We start from the raw sequence: 15865 nt of genomic DNA, 5'->3' as shown, positions 1-15865 counted from the left end.
GTCAACCAAGCATGGTGACTCATGCCTGTAGTTCCAGCACTTTGTGAGGCTGAGGTGAACAGACTGTTTGAGCGCAGGAGTTCTAGACCTGCCTGGGCAACAAGGTGAAACCTCGTCTCTACAAAAAAAAAAAAAAATTGGCCGGGCACGGTGGCTCAAGCCTGTAATCCCAGCACTTTGGGAGGCCGAGACGGGCGGATCACGAGGTCAGGAGATCGAGACCATCCTGGCTAACACGGTGAAACCCCGTCTCTACTAAAAAAATACAAAAAACTAGCCGGGCGAGGTGGCGGGCGCCTGTAGTCCCAGCTACTCGGGAGGCTGAGGCAGGAGAATGGCGTGAACCCGGGAGGCGGAGCTTGCAGTGAGCTGAGATCCGGTCACTGCACTCCAGCCCAGGCGACAGAGTGAGACTCCGTCTCAAAAAAAAAAAAAAAAAAAAAATTAGCCTGGCATGGTGACACCCACCCGTAGTCTTAGATACCCAGGAGGCTGAGGTGGGAGGATCGCAGACTCCGCAGAGGCAGAGTTACAGACGGAGGCCAGGGCTTAGGAGAAAACGGCACAGGACCACATGTGCAAACCATGCAGTCAAACTGGTTACTTCCCCGTGCCAGAAACGTGCTGCTGGAGATGCAACGAAGAGTAAGACTAACCCACTGGGTTAGGCTGATGGGGATGCAGCGGAGAAGAGCAAGGTCCTGGGTTAGGCAGGGTTGTTGCGAGGATTAAAGGAGAATGCTCGCAGAGGCCTGGCAAGTCCTCAACTTCGGAACTGAAAGAACCCCACTCTTGCCCCTACACCAAGGCCCCATCCCCACGGTGGCCCCAGGCCCCATTTAACCCCGCCCATGCCATCGCCTCGCCCTCATGTCCTTAGCCACGCCCTGTAGCGTCATGGCCCCACGACAGCCACGTGGCTGCAGGCCCGTTTAACCCCGCCCACATCGTGGCCCGGCCCCGCTGACGTTGGTCACGCCCTTGGCATTAAGGCCCCGCCCTCCCCACAGCCCGGACCCCGCTTAACCCCGCCCATTCGGTCGCCCCGCCCCGACGACATGGCCCCGCCCCATCTCTTTGCCCCGCCCCTGAGGGCGGGATGATCCCGCCCACCTCGCCGGGGTTAGAACACAATTTAACGCCGCGGCCCGCCGTCCTGACCTCACGCCACCGCCCACCCGCGTCGTCCCGGCCCCGACGCACGGCCCCGCCCTCCCCACTGCAGCCGGGACCCACGTCACCAGACCTACCCCTGGCATGACGACCCCCCGCTCCCCGACCCGACTGGACGCTCGTCCCGCCCCGCGACGTCACGGGCCACCCCGCCCCCACCCGGGTCGCCGCGCTCCTCACCAGCTCGAAGCGGTTGTTGACTCGGACGCCCTCCTTCCCTGCGCCCCCGGGGCGCCGGACACCCAGCTCCCGCTTGGGCCCTTCTTCTTCCGCGTCATCGTCATCACGGAGGTCGAACTGCAGGGCGCTGGGCCCGATGGGCTCCTGGCCGCGCTGTTCCCCCCTCAGCCTCCGGAGGGCCCGGCGCGACATAGGACCGAACGACCAGGACGTCTGGAGAGAGGGAGAAGGAAGCGCAGAAAACTCGGCGGTCTGCGCGCCTGCGCGCTCCTGGCGCGGGTGGGGGGCGGGGAAGCTGGCTGTGGCGCCTGCGCACTCCTGGAGCGGGCTGGGGGCGGGGCCTGACGTGCGGCGCCTGCGCGTTGCGACTCACCGGAACTTCGCCGCCTCAGCCGCGGCGACTGGGCGGGCGCCGGTGGGTCCGGGCCAGGTCTCGGGAAAGCCGGTTTCCTGCGCGCCGTGGGCCTCTGGCTTGGCGAGGTGCCTCGCGGGGATGACGGGCTTTGATGCGGGGTAAGAGGCGCGCAGCCGGCGACAGTCGGCCCTGCCCGGCCTTGCCCATCCGTGTGGTCCGGAACCCGCAGCCGCGTTCGGCCCGCCAGGGGCTGTCCCCGCTCCGGGCCTGGAGCATTTCAGCTGCGTCCCGGACGCTGCTAGTTGGTCTTTTCGTGTCACGGTGTCATTCGAGTGATCTAGCCGTCGATGCCCACCTCTGCCCTGGCCTGAAGTCGCCGCCCCTCGGGCACCAGTGAGGGACGCGGCCCTCGCTGCCCGCCTGAGGCCTCGTTAGCGACAGTGGTTCTGAGCAGTTCCAGGACAAGCCACCCGCGTTTGTCACGATCTGAGGGCCGGGCGCGGTGCTCGCGCTTGTAATCCCAGCACTATGGGAGGCCGAGGTGGGCGGATCACCTGAGGTCAGGAGTTCGAGACCAGCGCGGGCAACATGGTGAAACAGTCTCTACTAAAAATACAAAAATTAGCCGGGTGTGGCCGGGCACGCCTGTCATCCCAGCTACTCGGGAGGCTGAGGCTGCAGTGAGCCGAGATCGTGACACTGCACTCCAGTCTGGGCCACAGAGCCAGACCCTGTCTCAGAAAAAAGAAAAACAAAAATAAAGTAGATGAGGCTGAGATAGGGCTCGGTTCAGTGGGCGGATGGCACAGCTTCCTGTGCCGGGGGTTGGGGACACGGGGGCAGGAGGGCACAGAGAAGACAGGTACCAGCAGCCTGCTGCTCAACTTACCGCGGCTTCATGAACCCAGGAAGCAGCCCTGGTGGGCCGGCCTGGCCCCTCCCAGGATGGGTTAGGGTGTTAGGGTTTTATTTTATTTTCTGAGATGGCGTCTTGCTCTGTTTCCCAGGCTGGAGTGCAGTGGCGCGATCTCGGCTCACTGCAACCTCCATCTCCCAGGCTCAAGCAATTCTCCTGCCTCAGCTTCCCGAGTAGCTGGGACTACAGGCATGCGTCACCATGCCCGGCTAATTTTTGTACTTTTAGTACAGATGGGGTTTCACCATGTTGACCAGGCTGGTCTCAAACTCCTGACCTCAAGTGATCCGCCTGCCTCACCCTCCAAAAGCGCTGGGATTACAGGCATGAACCACTGCACCCAGCACTGGTTAGGGTTTTAACGTGGGCTTTCATTTCCAAGTGTTGCTGTATGAATTAGAACCCAGTCTCCCCATGATAGGCAGTGTGAGCCCCTGTAGAACCAGAACAACAGTCGTCCTTACCAAGCACTACACATTAGCTTATTGCTGGCTGTGTGACCAGAGGAGATTGCCGACCCTCTCTGTGCGTCTTCTTATTTTTAAACAGGAATAAAAATATAGGCCAGAGAGTCCATGAAGTACTTACACATGTGCTAGAAGCTGGCTTTTTTTTTTTTTTTTTTTTTTTTTCTGAGACGGAGTCTTGCTCTGTGCCCCAGGCTGGAGTGCAGTGGCGTGATCTCGGCTCACTGCAAGCTCTGCCTCCCGGGTTCACGCCATTCTCCTGCCTCAGCCTCCCAAGTAGCTGGGACTACAGGCGCCCGCCACCTCACCCGGCTAATTTTCTTGTATTTTTAGTAGAGACGGGGTTTCACCGTGTTAGCCAGGATGGTCTCGATCTCCTGACCTCGTGATCCGCCCGTCTCGGCCTCCCAAAGTGCTGGGATTACAGGCTTGAGCCACCGCGCCTGGCCCGAAGCTGGCTATTTTTACTGGGGGCTCTAATTTTGCATGTTTGGATTTCCTGGACCCCAGCTGTTTGAGTATTTTCTCCCGCAGGCCCATCTGTTGCAAGTCAGGTCCCTCCTGACCTCCAGGCTCCACGGCCAGCATTATAGCCTGGAGTCAAAGTTCCTGGGTGAGCTGTATCTTTGGCCAAATTCTTTCACCTCGTTGAGCCTCAGTTCCCTCATCTGTAAGGTGAGATGATGGCAGAACCTCACGGAGGAGCAGGGCAGGGCCCTGTAAGAGGCGGAGCCGGGCACAGGTGAGCAGACAGCACTCAGCACAGGGCCCGTCTAGAGCCTGCAGTCACACCTCCAGCCTGGGAGCCCTCACCCTGAAGAACAACAGGGATCTGGGAAATGAGACCAAAGCGTCCCCCAGGCCAGCAGGTGTGGCCAGAGGAGCTGATGGGCAGTAGTCTGTGCTGTCCGCATGCAGCCCTGACTGAGGTGGGCAGGACCACGAAGCTGGTAGAGCCAGCCAGGGCTGCACGGACAGAACAGGCCTGGAGCTCTCACCTGGTGGGCACCTGACTGTGCCTTTCCTCGTCCTGGAGGGAAGGTGGCCCCTCAAGCCCAGCTTCAGCCTTCGGAGAACACGCCCACTGCCATGCTGGGTGAATCCTCAGTGCACATCCCAGACAGAAGACTGTGAGACATCCTTTATTAGGCCAAGAGTGGCCACGTGCACAGATTGACAGCCGCTCCTCCCTGTACTGGGACCACCCAGCGTCTTCAGGAGCCTCTGGGCCAGAGGCGAGTGAGGACAGCACCAGAGAGTGGGAGGGGAGGAGGGGCAGGACAGATGTGGTTTGGACCCCAGGGAAAGGGCAGGGAGCAGCGTGGCACAGATTTTTTTTTTTTTTTTTTTTGAGACGGAGTCTCCCTCTGTTGCCCAGGCTGGAGTGCAGTGGCACAGTCTCAGCTCACTGTAAGCTCCGCCTCATGGGTTCAAGTGATTCTCCTACCTCAGCCTCCCATGTAGCTGGGATTACAGGCACCTGCCACTACGCCTGGCTAATTTTTGCATTTTCAGTAGAGACGAAATTTCATCATGTTGGCCAGGCTGGTCTCAAACTCCTGACCTCAGGTGATCCTCCCTCAGCCTCCCAAAGTGCTGGGATTATAGGTGTGAGCCTGGCCAGACCTTTCAAACAGAGGCGGGGGGTGCCTCTCACGGGGACCCCGCCCACTCAGAGACTTCCAGGTGCTTCTGCTGCCCGAGTGCCCACAAAGGGAGATCAGAAGCAGGCAGGGCGCTCTGGTCCAGCTGGGAGCCAAGATACCCTATCCCCACCTAGACGTTCACTGCGGAGGGAAAGCTGCTGTTCTCATTCCTGGGGATGGAGAAGAGAATGGGAACATGGGATGCAGTCTGTGCCGGGATCTAGAACCTTCTGCTTTCTCCCCTCAGTGAGAGAACCCACCCTCTCCCTCCCCTTCCTCCCTGGCAAGGAATCCTGAGAAGAAACAGCCTCCCCCAGGGAGGGTTCTGAAGTGCGCCTGAACCCAAATGAGCTCTGGGGCCAGGAAACGGTGTATATAAATATATAGGCTGTGTATATATATTATAAATGTATCTATATATGTATATATGTACATGCACAGCTCAGAGCGTCCTAGCCTGGTACAGGGCCTGCCTGGTGCCTCCTGGAGGCCTGGCCTGCTGGGGCTGTCACTTGAAGTCAAGAGTCCTGGTGTCAGGGATGTAGAGGGATTGGGTCTGGCGACTGCGTCGTGGCGTAGTGTTGAGGACGTCCACGCTCTTGCGGCTGGAACGCACCACGTCAGCCACAAAGCTGGTGCACTCACTGCAGACATCCTTTAGGACACAGCCGTGGGCGTAGATGTGGGGGAACGCCTCCTCCACGCTCTGCCACTGTGGCCCTTGCAGAGATCTGGGGGGCGGGAGAGGGCAGTCAGGTAGAGGAGCCAGCCAGAGTGCAACACCCCCTCCCTGACTGTGCATCCCACAGCCCCCTCCTGGCTGCCTTTCACCCTAGGCCTCCCCTTGGCCCTCAGGCAGCAAACACAGCTAGCAGCGTTCATCTCAGCAAAGACCCTTCCCTGACCACCAGAGGCCAGTTTCCATCTCATACGACTCAGCCTCCCAGAGCCCTACAAAACGATCTGTCTCTGCCTTGGATTTCCATTTCCTTGGGGCGTCCTAGTGCACAGAGACAAAGCCAGCCCCTCCACCCCAGCTCCCACGTTCCTGTTCACGCTCGACCTCCACAGCGACTCAGCACAAGGCACAGAACGCACTGAAAAATGTCTCTCCTCTGGGTCGGCGTGGCTTTGGCGGCTGATACCCTCTGAGGACTCTCAAAGCCCAGTGTGTAGACAGGGATGTGTCCAAACTTCTTAGAAGGCATCTTCATCTGCAGCACAGAGGGAGGAGGTGTGAGCCAGGCATCCCCACAGACACATTCAGGGTACACTCAGTGCTAAGGAACCTCCCCAGTCTGGGACCTGCGTGGCAGCCAGAGCTGCCTGGAGAATATCTGCTGTCCCTACGCTCTTCAATGTCTCCTCTGTGCCTTTCGTCTGAAGACTGGCACGTGATTCCTGCTTGCTGCTCATCTGGGCAGGGGCTTCTTAGAGGGCACAAACCGTCCCTTTTTATACCATACAGATCTACCACCATGCACTGCACATAATCCACATTTAACATGGATGCGGTGGAAGCTTCTCCATTGCCAAGTGGCAGGATATAGAGTAAGATTTTTAAAATAGTGGTAGTAAAAGTCTTGCTTCTGAACTGAGGCCTGAGGGGTAACATACATATATATAATTTTTTTTTTTTTAAGACAAGGTCTTGCTCTGTTGCCCAGGCTGGAGTGCAGAGGCACAGCCACACTCACTGCAGCCTTGAACTTCTGCGCTCGAGATATCCTCCCACCTCAGCCTCCCAAAGTGCGGGAACAGCAGGCATGAGCCACCGCACCTGGCTGGTGACATACTTTTATTTGTATTTTATTTTATCTTTCTGAGACGGAGTCTCTGTCACCCAGGCTGGAGTGCAGTGGTGCGGTCATAGCTCACTGTGGCCTCCACCTCCCGGGTTCAAGTAATTCTCAAGCCTCAGCCTCCTGAGTAGCTAGGATTACAGGTGCGTGCCACCATCCGCAGCTAATTTTTTTGTATTTTCTGTAGAAATAGGGTTTCACCATGTTGGCCAGGCTGGTCTCAAGTAGTCTGCCAGCCTCATCGGCCTCCCAAAGTGCTGGGATTACAGGTATGAGCCACCATGCCCAGCTGACATACTTTTAAATGTTAGGACCCCTTAACCTCTGTGTACCTGCACGTGAGCACACACCCCAACTGCAATAAGGAGCCCCTCCTAGAACACCCAAAAAGTTATAGAATGTAAGAAGCTAGGACTTTTAGAGGGGAAGTGAAGGGTTTTTTGGTACCAGGCTACTAAAGTGGAATGTTTAAAAACAACCTGTAAGAGTCTTTAAAAACTGCACACTATCTTGGAAAGTATGGGAATGGATTCTGCTGAAGGGAGATGAATGAGGTGCCTGGTGAGGGCAGCATCATCCAACACCTCCAATCAAAGCCAGTGGAGCCCCTCATCTACCTAGCTCAGAACCCAGATCCCACATGGTCCTCACCTTTATGCTACAGGAAGTGCAGACAGCTCTGGAAGGGAACAGAGGAAATGCAGTGTCAGCAGGGAGGATACCCACGAAGAAACAGCTGAGAAACTCGCATTCCAGCCTCCACACATTCCAGCTCAAACCGTCCTTGCCTTCTGCTTGATGCTTGGTTACTTCAGTGCTTTATTTTACTCCAAAATCTTGCTTTTCTTTATACTTAGGTATCCACCCAAAATATATGTGCCCCTCAGCGTTCTCTTAGGAAGGTTGGCTCCAGGAGCTTTCTCCTACCAAGTTTTCTGTTGCCAAGTGGCAGGATATAGAGTAAGGTTGACAAATAGTGGTGTTGGGCCAGATGTGGTAGCTTATGCCTGTAATCCCAGCACTTTAGGAGGCCAAGGCAGGTGGATCACCTGAGGTCAGGAGTTTGAGACCAACAAGGTGAAACCCCGTTCCTATTAAAAATACAAAAATTAGTTGGGCGTGGCTGCAGGCACCTGTAATCCCAGCTACTGGGTGGGCTGAGACAGGAGAATGGCATGAACCCAGGAAGTGGAGGTTGCAGTGAGCTGAGATCACGCCACTGCACTCCAGCCTGGGGGACTGAACGAGACTCTGTCTCAATAAAAAAAGAAAAATAGTGGTGGTAAAAGTCCCTTTTAAGCAGATTTTTGTTTCTGAACTGAGGCATGATGGGTCACATACTTTTGGAATGTTTAAAAACAAAAACCTATGAGGGTCTTTAAAAACTGCATACTGTCATCCGGGCACGGTGGCTCACGCCTGTAATCCCAGCACTTTGGGAGGCCAAGGCGGGTGGATCACGAGGTCAGGTGTTCAAGATTGGCCTGGCCAAGATGGTGAAACCCTGTTTCTACTAAAAATACCAAAATTAGCCGGGTGTGGTGGTGGGCGCCTGCAGTCCCAGCTACTCGGGAGGCTGAGGCAGAGAATTGCTTGAACCCAGGAGGCGGAAGTTGCAGTGAGCCAAGATCATGCCACTGCACTTCAGCCTGGGTGACAGAGAGAGACTCTGTCTCAAAAAAAAAAAAACAAAACCTGCACATTGTCTCGGAAAGACATCTAAGATTCCTTCTAAGATGACGCGTAGACATTGGTGTGTGCCTGACACTACTCACCGTAAAAGCACCATGGAAGCCAGAGGGGCCTCAATTGAGATGCTCAGTTTTAAAAGGTGAGTCAATTTTGTTTTAATCCCCGTATCTGACTTCAAAAATAAATACCTTCTTATGAAAAATTCAAGGCCGGGCGCGGTGGCTCAAACTTGTAATCCCAGCACTTTGGGAAGCAGAGGCGGGCAGATCACGAGGTCAGGAGATCGAGACCATCTTGGCTAACATGGTGAAACCCCGTCTCTACTAAAAATACAAAAAAATTAGCCGGGCCTGGTGGCGGGCGCCTGTAGTCCCAGCTACTCGGGAGACTGAGGCGGGTGGATCACCTGAGGTCGGGAGCTGGAGACCAGCCTGACCAACATGGAGAAACCCCATCTCTACTAAAAATACACAAATAGCCAGGTGTGGTGGCACATGCCTGTAATCCCAGCTAGTCGTGAGGCTGAGGCAGGAGAATCACTTGAACCTGGGAGGCGGAGGTTGCAGTGAGCCGAGACTGCGGCATTGCACTCCAGCCTGGGGAACAATAGCGAAACTCCGTCTCAAAAAAAAAAAAAAAAAAAAAATTCAAACATGAGAGAATTAAAATTTGGACACTACATCCTCAGAAATGATCCCTGCTAGTAATGGTTTCCATCCTCCAGGCTTTTCCAAGTATATATCAACAGAAATATACATAATTTTACAGATAAAATGAGGTGATTTTTTTTTTTTTCCCAGACAGGGTCTTGCTCTGTCACCCAGGCTGGAGTACAGTGACACCATCATAGCTCACTGCAGCCTTGACCTCCTTGGCTCAAGTGATCCTCCTACCTCAGCCTCCCGAAGTGCTGGGATTATAGGCGTGAGCCACCATACCCAGACTTACTTTATTTATTTATTTATTTATTTATTTGCGACAGTCTCCCTCTGTCACCCAGGTTGGAGTACAGTGGTACTATCTCAGCTCACTGCAAGCTCCACCTCCCAGGTTCAAGCAGTTCTCCTGCCTCAGCCTCCCAAGTAGCTGGGACCACAGGCGCCCACCACCACGCCCGACTATTTTTTTCTATTTTTAGTAGAGACGGGGTTTCACCATGTTGGCCAGTTTGGTCTCAACCACCTGACCTCGTGATCCGCCCACCTCAGCCTCCCAAAGTGCTGGGATTACAGGTGTGAGCCACCACGCCCCGCCCCAGCCTTACTTTTTTATTCAGTCTGGGAAACTCTAGCTTTTACTTGGGTTGTTCAGATCATTTACAGTTAATGTGATGCTAGATAAGTTGTGTTTAAGTCTGACATCTTGCTATTTGTTTTCTTTTTGACTCATTTATTTGTTCCCCTTCTTTTCCTACCTTTTTTTGGATTAATTAATATTTATGGTTCCATCTTATCTCCTTTGTTGGCTTATTAGCTGTAACCGTTTTATTTTAGTGGTTGCTTTAGGACTGACAGTATACATCTTTAACTTATCACAGTCTACCTTTAAGTAATATTTGTATTGCATATATAACACCTTACTATACCTTATCATAGTGATTCACCTTATCATAGTGAACATAGTGTACTTCTGGCCGGACGTGGTGGCTCACGCCTGTAATCCCAGCACTTTGGGAGGCTGAGGCGGGCGGATCACGAGGTCAGGAGATTGAGACCATCCTGGCTAACACCGTGAAACCCCGTCTCTACTAAAAATACAAAAAACTAGCCGGGCGAGGTGGCGGCGCCTGTGGTCCCAGCTACTCGGGAGGCTGAGGCAGGAGAATGGCGTGAACCCGGGAGGCGGAGCTTGCAGTGAGCCGAGATTGCACCACTGCACTCCAGCCTGGGCAACAGAGCAAGACTCCATCTCAAAAACAAAAAAAAAGAAGTATACTTCCAATTTTCTCCTCTCCCTGGCCTTAATGCTAACTATTGTTATCAACACTACTTATACGTGTGTTACAGAACCCACAATACATTGTAATTAATTTTGTCTTTTTTGCCTGCCTGGTAATCTTTGATTAGATGCCAGACATTTTATCTTGCTGAGTACTGCTTTGTTTTTTTGTTTGTTTTTAAAAAAGTCTTGTTCTTGAGCTTTGTTCTCAGAATCAGTTAAGATATCTGTGAACAGTTTGATCCTTTCAGGTCTTGCTTTTATGATTTATCAGTCAGGCCTGAAGCAACACTCACTTTGGGCTACTTATTCCACATTAGTGAGGCCAGGCCTTCGTGTGCATTCTGGTGAGTGCCCTGTGAATCACGACATTTCTGGCTGTGGCTGATGGAAACGGATGTTATTCATTCCTGGCCCTGAGCACTGTTCCTTCAGATCTTTATAACAAGGGAAGGTAAATTTTTTCTGTAAAGGGCCAGAGAATAAACCTTTTAGGCGTGGCTGAGCGAGTAACAAATGGGTGTGGCTGTGTTCCAACGAGACTTTACTCGCCAAACAGGCGGAGGACCAGATTGGGCTATGGTTTGTCAATCTCTGCTTTAGGAGAAATGTTTTGCAGCCTTCAGTCATTTCCTTCAGAGAGGGGGCCCTTCTCTGAGGCTTTCTCGGCGCAGCCCTCTCCTCCGGAGTTCTGCATGGGGGATTCAAGCTGCTGTGGTCTCCCTGGATTTCCTCCTTTCCGGGAGTCTGGCGGCTGTGGCTCATGGCAGAGAAACTCTCCAGACAATGACTGCGGTGATGGCAGGCCTGCCCTGTTGTGTTTCCTTTTTGTTGCCTGCTGTCCAAAGTCTTGAAAAACATTGTTTCATATCCTGTTTGTTCTGGGCTGTAGAAGATGCCGATTACCCCATCTTGGCTGAAACTGGGAGTTGCTTAGCTATTTAAGTTTCATTTAATTTAAATAAAATTTAAAATTTAACTCCTCATTCAACTAACGATATTTGTGGACTCATCAGCCATGGAACATGCTAGAACATTCCTGGAGTCACAGGAAGTTCTGTGGGCAGCACTGCCCAGAAGCTTCTCACCTCCTCCTCCCCTTGTGAACTGGCAGCTAAAGGGAAGGCTCACCTCTTGCAGAAGAGACAGGTGGGCGGCCACGAGAACAGCGGGAACTTGGCCCGGCAGCAGCAGCAAATCTGTCAGGAAAGACCTGATTAGAGCCCGGCTTTGTCCAAAGCTCCCTGGGTCCTGCCCTGTCCTTGCTGCCCCTCAGGGTTCCCAACCAGATCATGAGCAAACAGTCCTGGGATCCGCCCCCAACGCAGCGGGCAAGAGAGCAGCCCCACGTCTAGGCAGCCTCACCTTCCCCTTCTTCAGACTGCTGAAGAGCTCCTTGTTCTGCAAAAACTTCTCCATCTCGGCCTTCACCAGCACACGGCGCACGTCCATCACCTCTTCCACGGTCAGCGCAAGGCTCTCCACGGGGTGGCTGAACTCCTGGGGGACGGGGCAAGGGGCTGTGCTCACTCGGCCTCAGGTAGAAAGTCTTCCATGCAGGAGTCTCCCCCAGCTTGCTCTCCTTCCCTGAGGACCCTCACGCCTTCCTGGCCTCAGCCTAAACAAGCCCACGACCTTCTAAAACACTTGTCCATCAGCCATCCATCCCCGTGTCTTTGATGAGGCGCTACTGCTGCAGGCTAGGCCTCCCATGACCAGCGGCCCCTGCCAGCCAACCCAGCCTTCACTGGCCAGGCTCCACACACACTCCCCTCAGCCCATGTTTGTTCAAGGTGTCCCTCCCTGCAAACACACTATGGGCGGATCCACACCAGCCAGAGTTCATCTCAAATCCTCCCTCCCTGAGCAGCTGATGTCCTCTCATCCGGGAGGTCCAGGAGCCTCCAACAGACCACCTCACTCCTGGGGCCCAGCTTGCATCTGCCCATCTGCACTCAGCACACCTCCTGTGTCCTGACCACCAATTCCTGGGGCCACATTATGATGAGTGTGTCCTGTTTTTGCCTCCCTGTGCTTGGCATAGAACTTGACACCTGATCTCTCTAAGCCTCAGTTTTCTCTTCTGTAAAACGGGGCTGGATTTCAGCTCCATCGAGATGACTCATGCCGGCATCGCGTTTGCAGCGTCAGTCATTACTCTGCCGAGGCAGGTGGGCACCGTCTATGAAGGTGCCACACGGATGGAGTTGGACCATGTGCTCTGCTTTGGATTTGCAGTGGGTTATCCTGTCTAGAGCTGGGAACACATGCTCCTGTCTGGCACTGGGAGGAGCTGCGGCCCTTGCATTTGTTCCTCACTATGACCTGAGGCACCCAGAGCTTTGGGCTTCTGTTGCCAATTGCCTGATGGTGCTGTTTCCAGCTGAACAGGTCACCTGAGATGTCACAGATGTTACGCCAACAACGTCCGTGGCCAGGAGACCTCACGTCGGGTGCAGAGAACAGCTGCCTGCCCCCCAGGTGAGGCTGTGAGCCCAGGGCAGATGGAAGGCCAGGTTCGGTGATGCTCAGTAGCCCCCCTTCAGAAAGCACTTCTGAGACTTCAGAGCTAAAGAACCACTCATGTGACCTGTGGTCATCTTAAATGCGTCCTCTAATTCCTTAAGAAGTGTTGGCCGGGCGCGGTGGCTCAAGCCTGTAATCCCAGCACTTTGGGAGGCCGAGACGGGTGGATCACGAGGTCAGGAGATCGAGACCATCCTGGTGAACATGATGAAACCCCATCTCTACTAAAAAATACAAAAAACTAGCCGGGCGAGGTGGCAGCGCCTGTAGTCCCAGCTACTCGGGAGGCTGAGGCAGGAGAATGGCGTGAACCCGGGAGGCGGAGCTTGCAGTGAGCTGAGATCTGGCCACTGCAACTCCAGCCCGGGAGACAGAGCGAGACTCCGTCTCAAAAAAAAAAAAAAAAAAGAAGTGGGCCTTAATTCCCTCCCTCCCCTTGAGAATAGGCTGGACTTCCTGACTCGCTGCTAATGAGTTGGGACAACGTGGCACTTCTGGACTTGGCCACAAATACTCAGTGGCTTTCACGGTGGTCACTCTTGAGCCACATGCTCTGGGGGATGCCAGCCACCACCCTGTGGAGATCGCCAAGCAGCCCCGAGAGAGGCCTGTATACACAGCAGGGCACTCGCGTCTCCTGCTCACAGCTGGCTGAGGACGCCACTTCATGTGGTTCCTCCAGCTCCCATTTGAGCCTTCAGTCGAGACTGCAGGCCCCACTGCCATCCTAACTGCAGCCTCACGAAAGACCCTGGGCCGGAGCTACACGGCGAAGACACTTCCGGAGTCCCAACCCTCAGAAACTGTGTGAGATAATACATGTTTGTTATTTTAAGATGCTACATTGTGAGGTAACTTTTGATGCAGTGATATATAGCTAATCTTAGACTAATGAGGCAAGCCCTGCATTTCGGCGGGGCCTGCGACCTAGACTAACGGGGCAAGCCCTGCGTTTCGGTGGGGGATACGAACAGTGCCTTGCGTTTATATAAGGCTCATAGTTCTCAAAGCATTTTAACATCTGTTCTCATCTGAGCCTCTTGATAAAACCTCAACTAGCGGCAGCAACCACACCGTTCACATCCCTCCAACACCTGCATGCTGCCAGCATGGCCCACGGGCCGCACACTCGCCTTACCTCAGTTGATTAAATGATACACTAGAACTCACGTCCACGTGGCCTCAAGATGTCAGCAAAAGTGAGCTCCTCACAATTACAGGTCAGATGTGAAACCGAGGGGAGAGGGGCTGAGCAGTACCCTGGCGGCGTCACGGCCAGAGTCAAGTCGCGACCCAGTGAAGCCCCGTCACACTGACCTCCAGGCACACAGGGCGCGCAAGTTCGCCGCCTGCCCTAACCCCACACTGAACCCTTCAATTCGGGACGTCCCTTGCAAGGTGGCTCCAGGATCCGGGGTCGCAGTGCGGTTCGGCCCCAGCAGGCGGCAGCAGAGACCACTGCCGCAGGCCAGCAGCGCCACCACTGGCGCCCCGAAGACGTTCAGACCACGCCCCCCAGACCGGCGCTCAGACCACAGTCCCCAGACTGGCGCTCGGACCACGCCCCCCAGACGCGCTCAGACCCGCCCTCCCAGACAGGCGCTCAGACCACGCCTCCCAGACTGGCGCTCAGACCACAGTCCCCAGGCAGGCGCTCAGACCACGCCCTCTGAGACAGGCGCTGAGACCACGCTCCCCAGACAGGCGCTTGGACCACGCCCCCCAGACAGGCGCTCAGACCCGCCCTCCCAGACAGGCGCTCAGACCACGCCCCCCAGACAGGCGCTCGGACCACGCCCCCCAGACAGGCGCTCGGACCACGCCCTCTGAGACGGGCGCTGAGACCACGCTCCCCAGACAGGCGCTGAGACCACGCTCCCCAGACAGGCGCTCGGACCACGCTCCCCAGACAGGCGCTCGGACCACGCCCCCCAGACAGGCGCTCGGACCACGCCCTCTGAGACGGGCGCTGAGACCACGCTCCCCAGACAGGCGCTGAGACCACGCTCCCCAGACAGGCGCTGAGACCACACCCCCCAGACAGGCGCTCAGACCCGCCCTCCCAGACAGGCGCTCAGACCACGCCCCCCAGACAGGCACTCGGACCACGCCCCCCAGACAGGCACTCGGACCACGCCCCCCAGACAGGCGCTCAGACCACGCACCCCAGACACTGCTCAGACTATGCCTCAGGCAGGGCCTCAGTACTGAACACCTGGCTGGCAGCGGGAAGGTGGGCGCAAAGACGCCTCCTGGGTCGCCCTGGATGACAACTGCACCCTCACTCACCAGCCACAGGTGTTTGGCATCGGGGGTCATGGAGGCCTCGGGTCTGTCCATCGAGGAGCCCCGGTTGCTGAGTAGGGGGTGGCTGGAGTCAGAGACGCTCGCAGGACAGGTACCTAGGGGAGAGCAGAGGCTCCGTCAGGACTGCCTGACAGGAGCTGTGGAAAGGAGGACTGTGCAGAGGGGATGACAGAGATTGTGGAGGGCTCCAGGGGAACCAAGCAAAAGGTCAAGTGGAGAAGCAGCCACGCAGTAGCTACACAGGTAATTCTAGCACTTAGGAGGCTGAGGCGGGTGGAACCTTGAGCCCAGTAGCTTGAGACCACCCTGGGCAACGTAGCGAGACCCTCATCTCTAGAGAAAAATATAAGTTAGCCAGGCGTTGTGGAGCATGTTGGTAGTCCTAGCTACTCAGGAGGCTGAGGCGGGCGGATTGCTTGAGCCCAGGAAGTCAAGGCTGCAGTGAGCTATAATGGTGCCTCTGCACTCCAGCCTGGGCACCAGAGCAAGACCTTGTCTCAAAAAGAAGAAAAGAGTGAAGAGTGAAAAGTGTGGCTTCCACATTGGGACTTCCGTTGGGGCCCATGTGGTATAGAGGGTCCACAGGACCCCCGAAGGGTCCCTGTGTCTGAGCCCCAGAACGAGCTGGCGTGGGCAGTCCCACAGCACCAGTGGCCTGTGTCTGAGCCCCAGAACAAGCTGGCGTGGGCAGTTCTACAGCACCAGTGAGGCAGACTACAGATGCGTGGGGCGGGACCCTCCTCCCACAGTCCACGCCTCACACTGGAGCTGGAGGTCGACCTCCCTCCCTCCACCAGCTCCAAGAGGCTGAGGCACAGCTCCAGGTGGGGGAGACCTAGGTTAAGCGAGAGGTTTGGAAGTGG

At 55.4% G+C, this 15865-nt stretch overlaps 2 protein-coding genes across 15 annotated transcripts in view; both read right to left on the bottom strand.

Moving 5' to 3' along the window:
* The window catches only part of TCF25 (TCF25 ribosome quality control complex subunit), a 39243-nt gene extending 37609 nt beyond the window's left edge, over window positions 1-1634 (bottom strand). For all 13 annotated transcript variants that reach the window (XR_012429455.1, XR_012429454.1, XR_012429453.1 and 10 more), the window contains exon 1: window positions 1354-1634. Coding sequence is in view for 3 of the 13 variants with exons in the window: in XM_045382125.1 (XP_045238060.1) it covers window positions 1354-1545 (192 nt within the window). In the remaining 10 variants the exon portion in view is untranslated. The remainder of the gene's footprint in view (window positions 1-1353) is intronic.
* A 2583-nt stretch (window positions 1635-4217) lies between these two features.
* Window positions 4218-15865, bottom strand: part of SPIRE2 (spire type actin nucleation factor 2) — a 43298-nt gene continuing 31650 nt past the window's right edge. The window contains exons 10-15 of one of the 2 annotated variants that reach the window (XM_005592829.4): window positions 14985-15097; window positions 11535-11669; window positions 11301-11368; window positions 7191-7218; window positions 5836-5951; window positions 4218-5468 (exon numbers count right to left, since the gene is read on the bottom strand). In XM_005592829.4, coding sequence (XP_005592886.3) covers window positions 5246-5468; window positions 5836-5951; window positions 7191-7218; window positions 11301-11368; window positions 11535-11669; window positions 14985-15097 — 683 coding nt within the window. In that variant the 3' untranslated portion in view covers window positions 4218-5245. The remainder of the gene's footprint in view (window positions 5469-5835; window positions 5952-7190; window positions 7219-11300; window positions 11369-11534; window positions 11670-14984; window positions 15098-15865) is intronic. The other variant, XR_012429447.1, reaches the window with a different exon arrangement.

This window comes from Macaca fascicularis, chromosome 20 (assembly GCF_037993035.2).
Source record: "Macaca fascicularis isolate 582-1 chromosome 20, T2T-MFA8v1.1".
Taxonomy (NCBI): Eukaryota; Metazoa; Chordata; class Mammalia; order Primates; family Cercopithecidae; genus Macaca; species Macaca fascicularis.
This window is presented reverse-complemented; position numbering and strand designations above follow the sequence as displayed.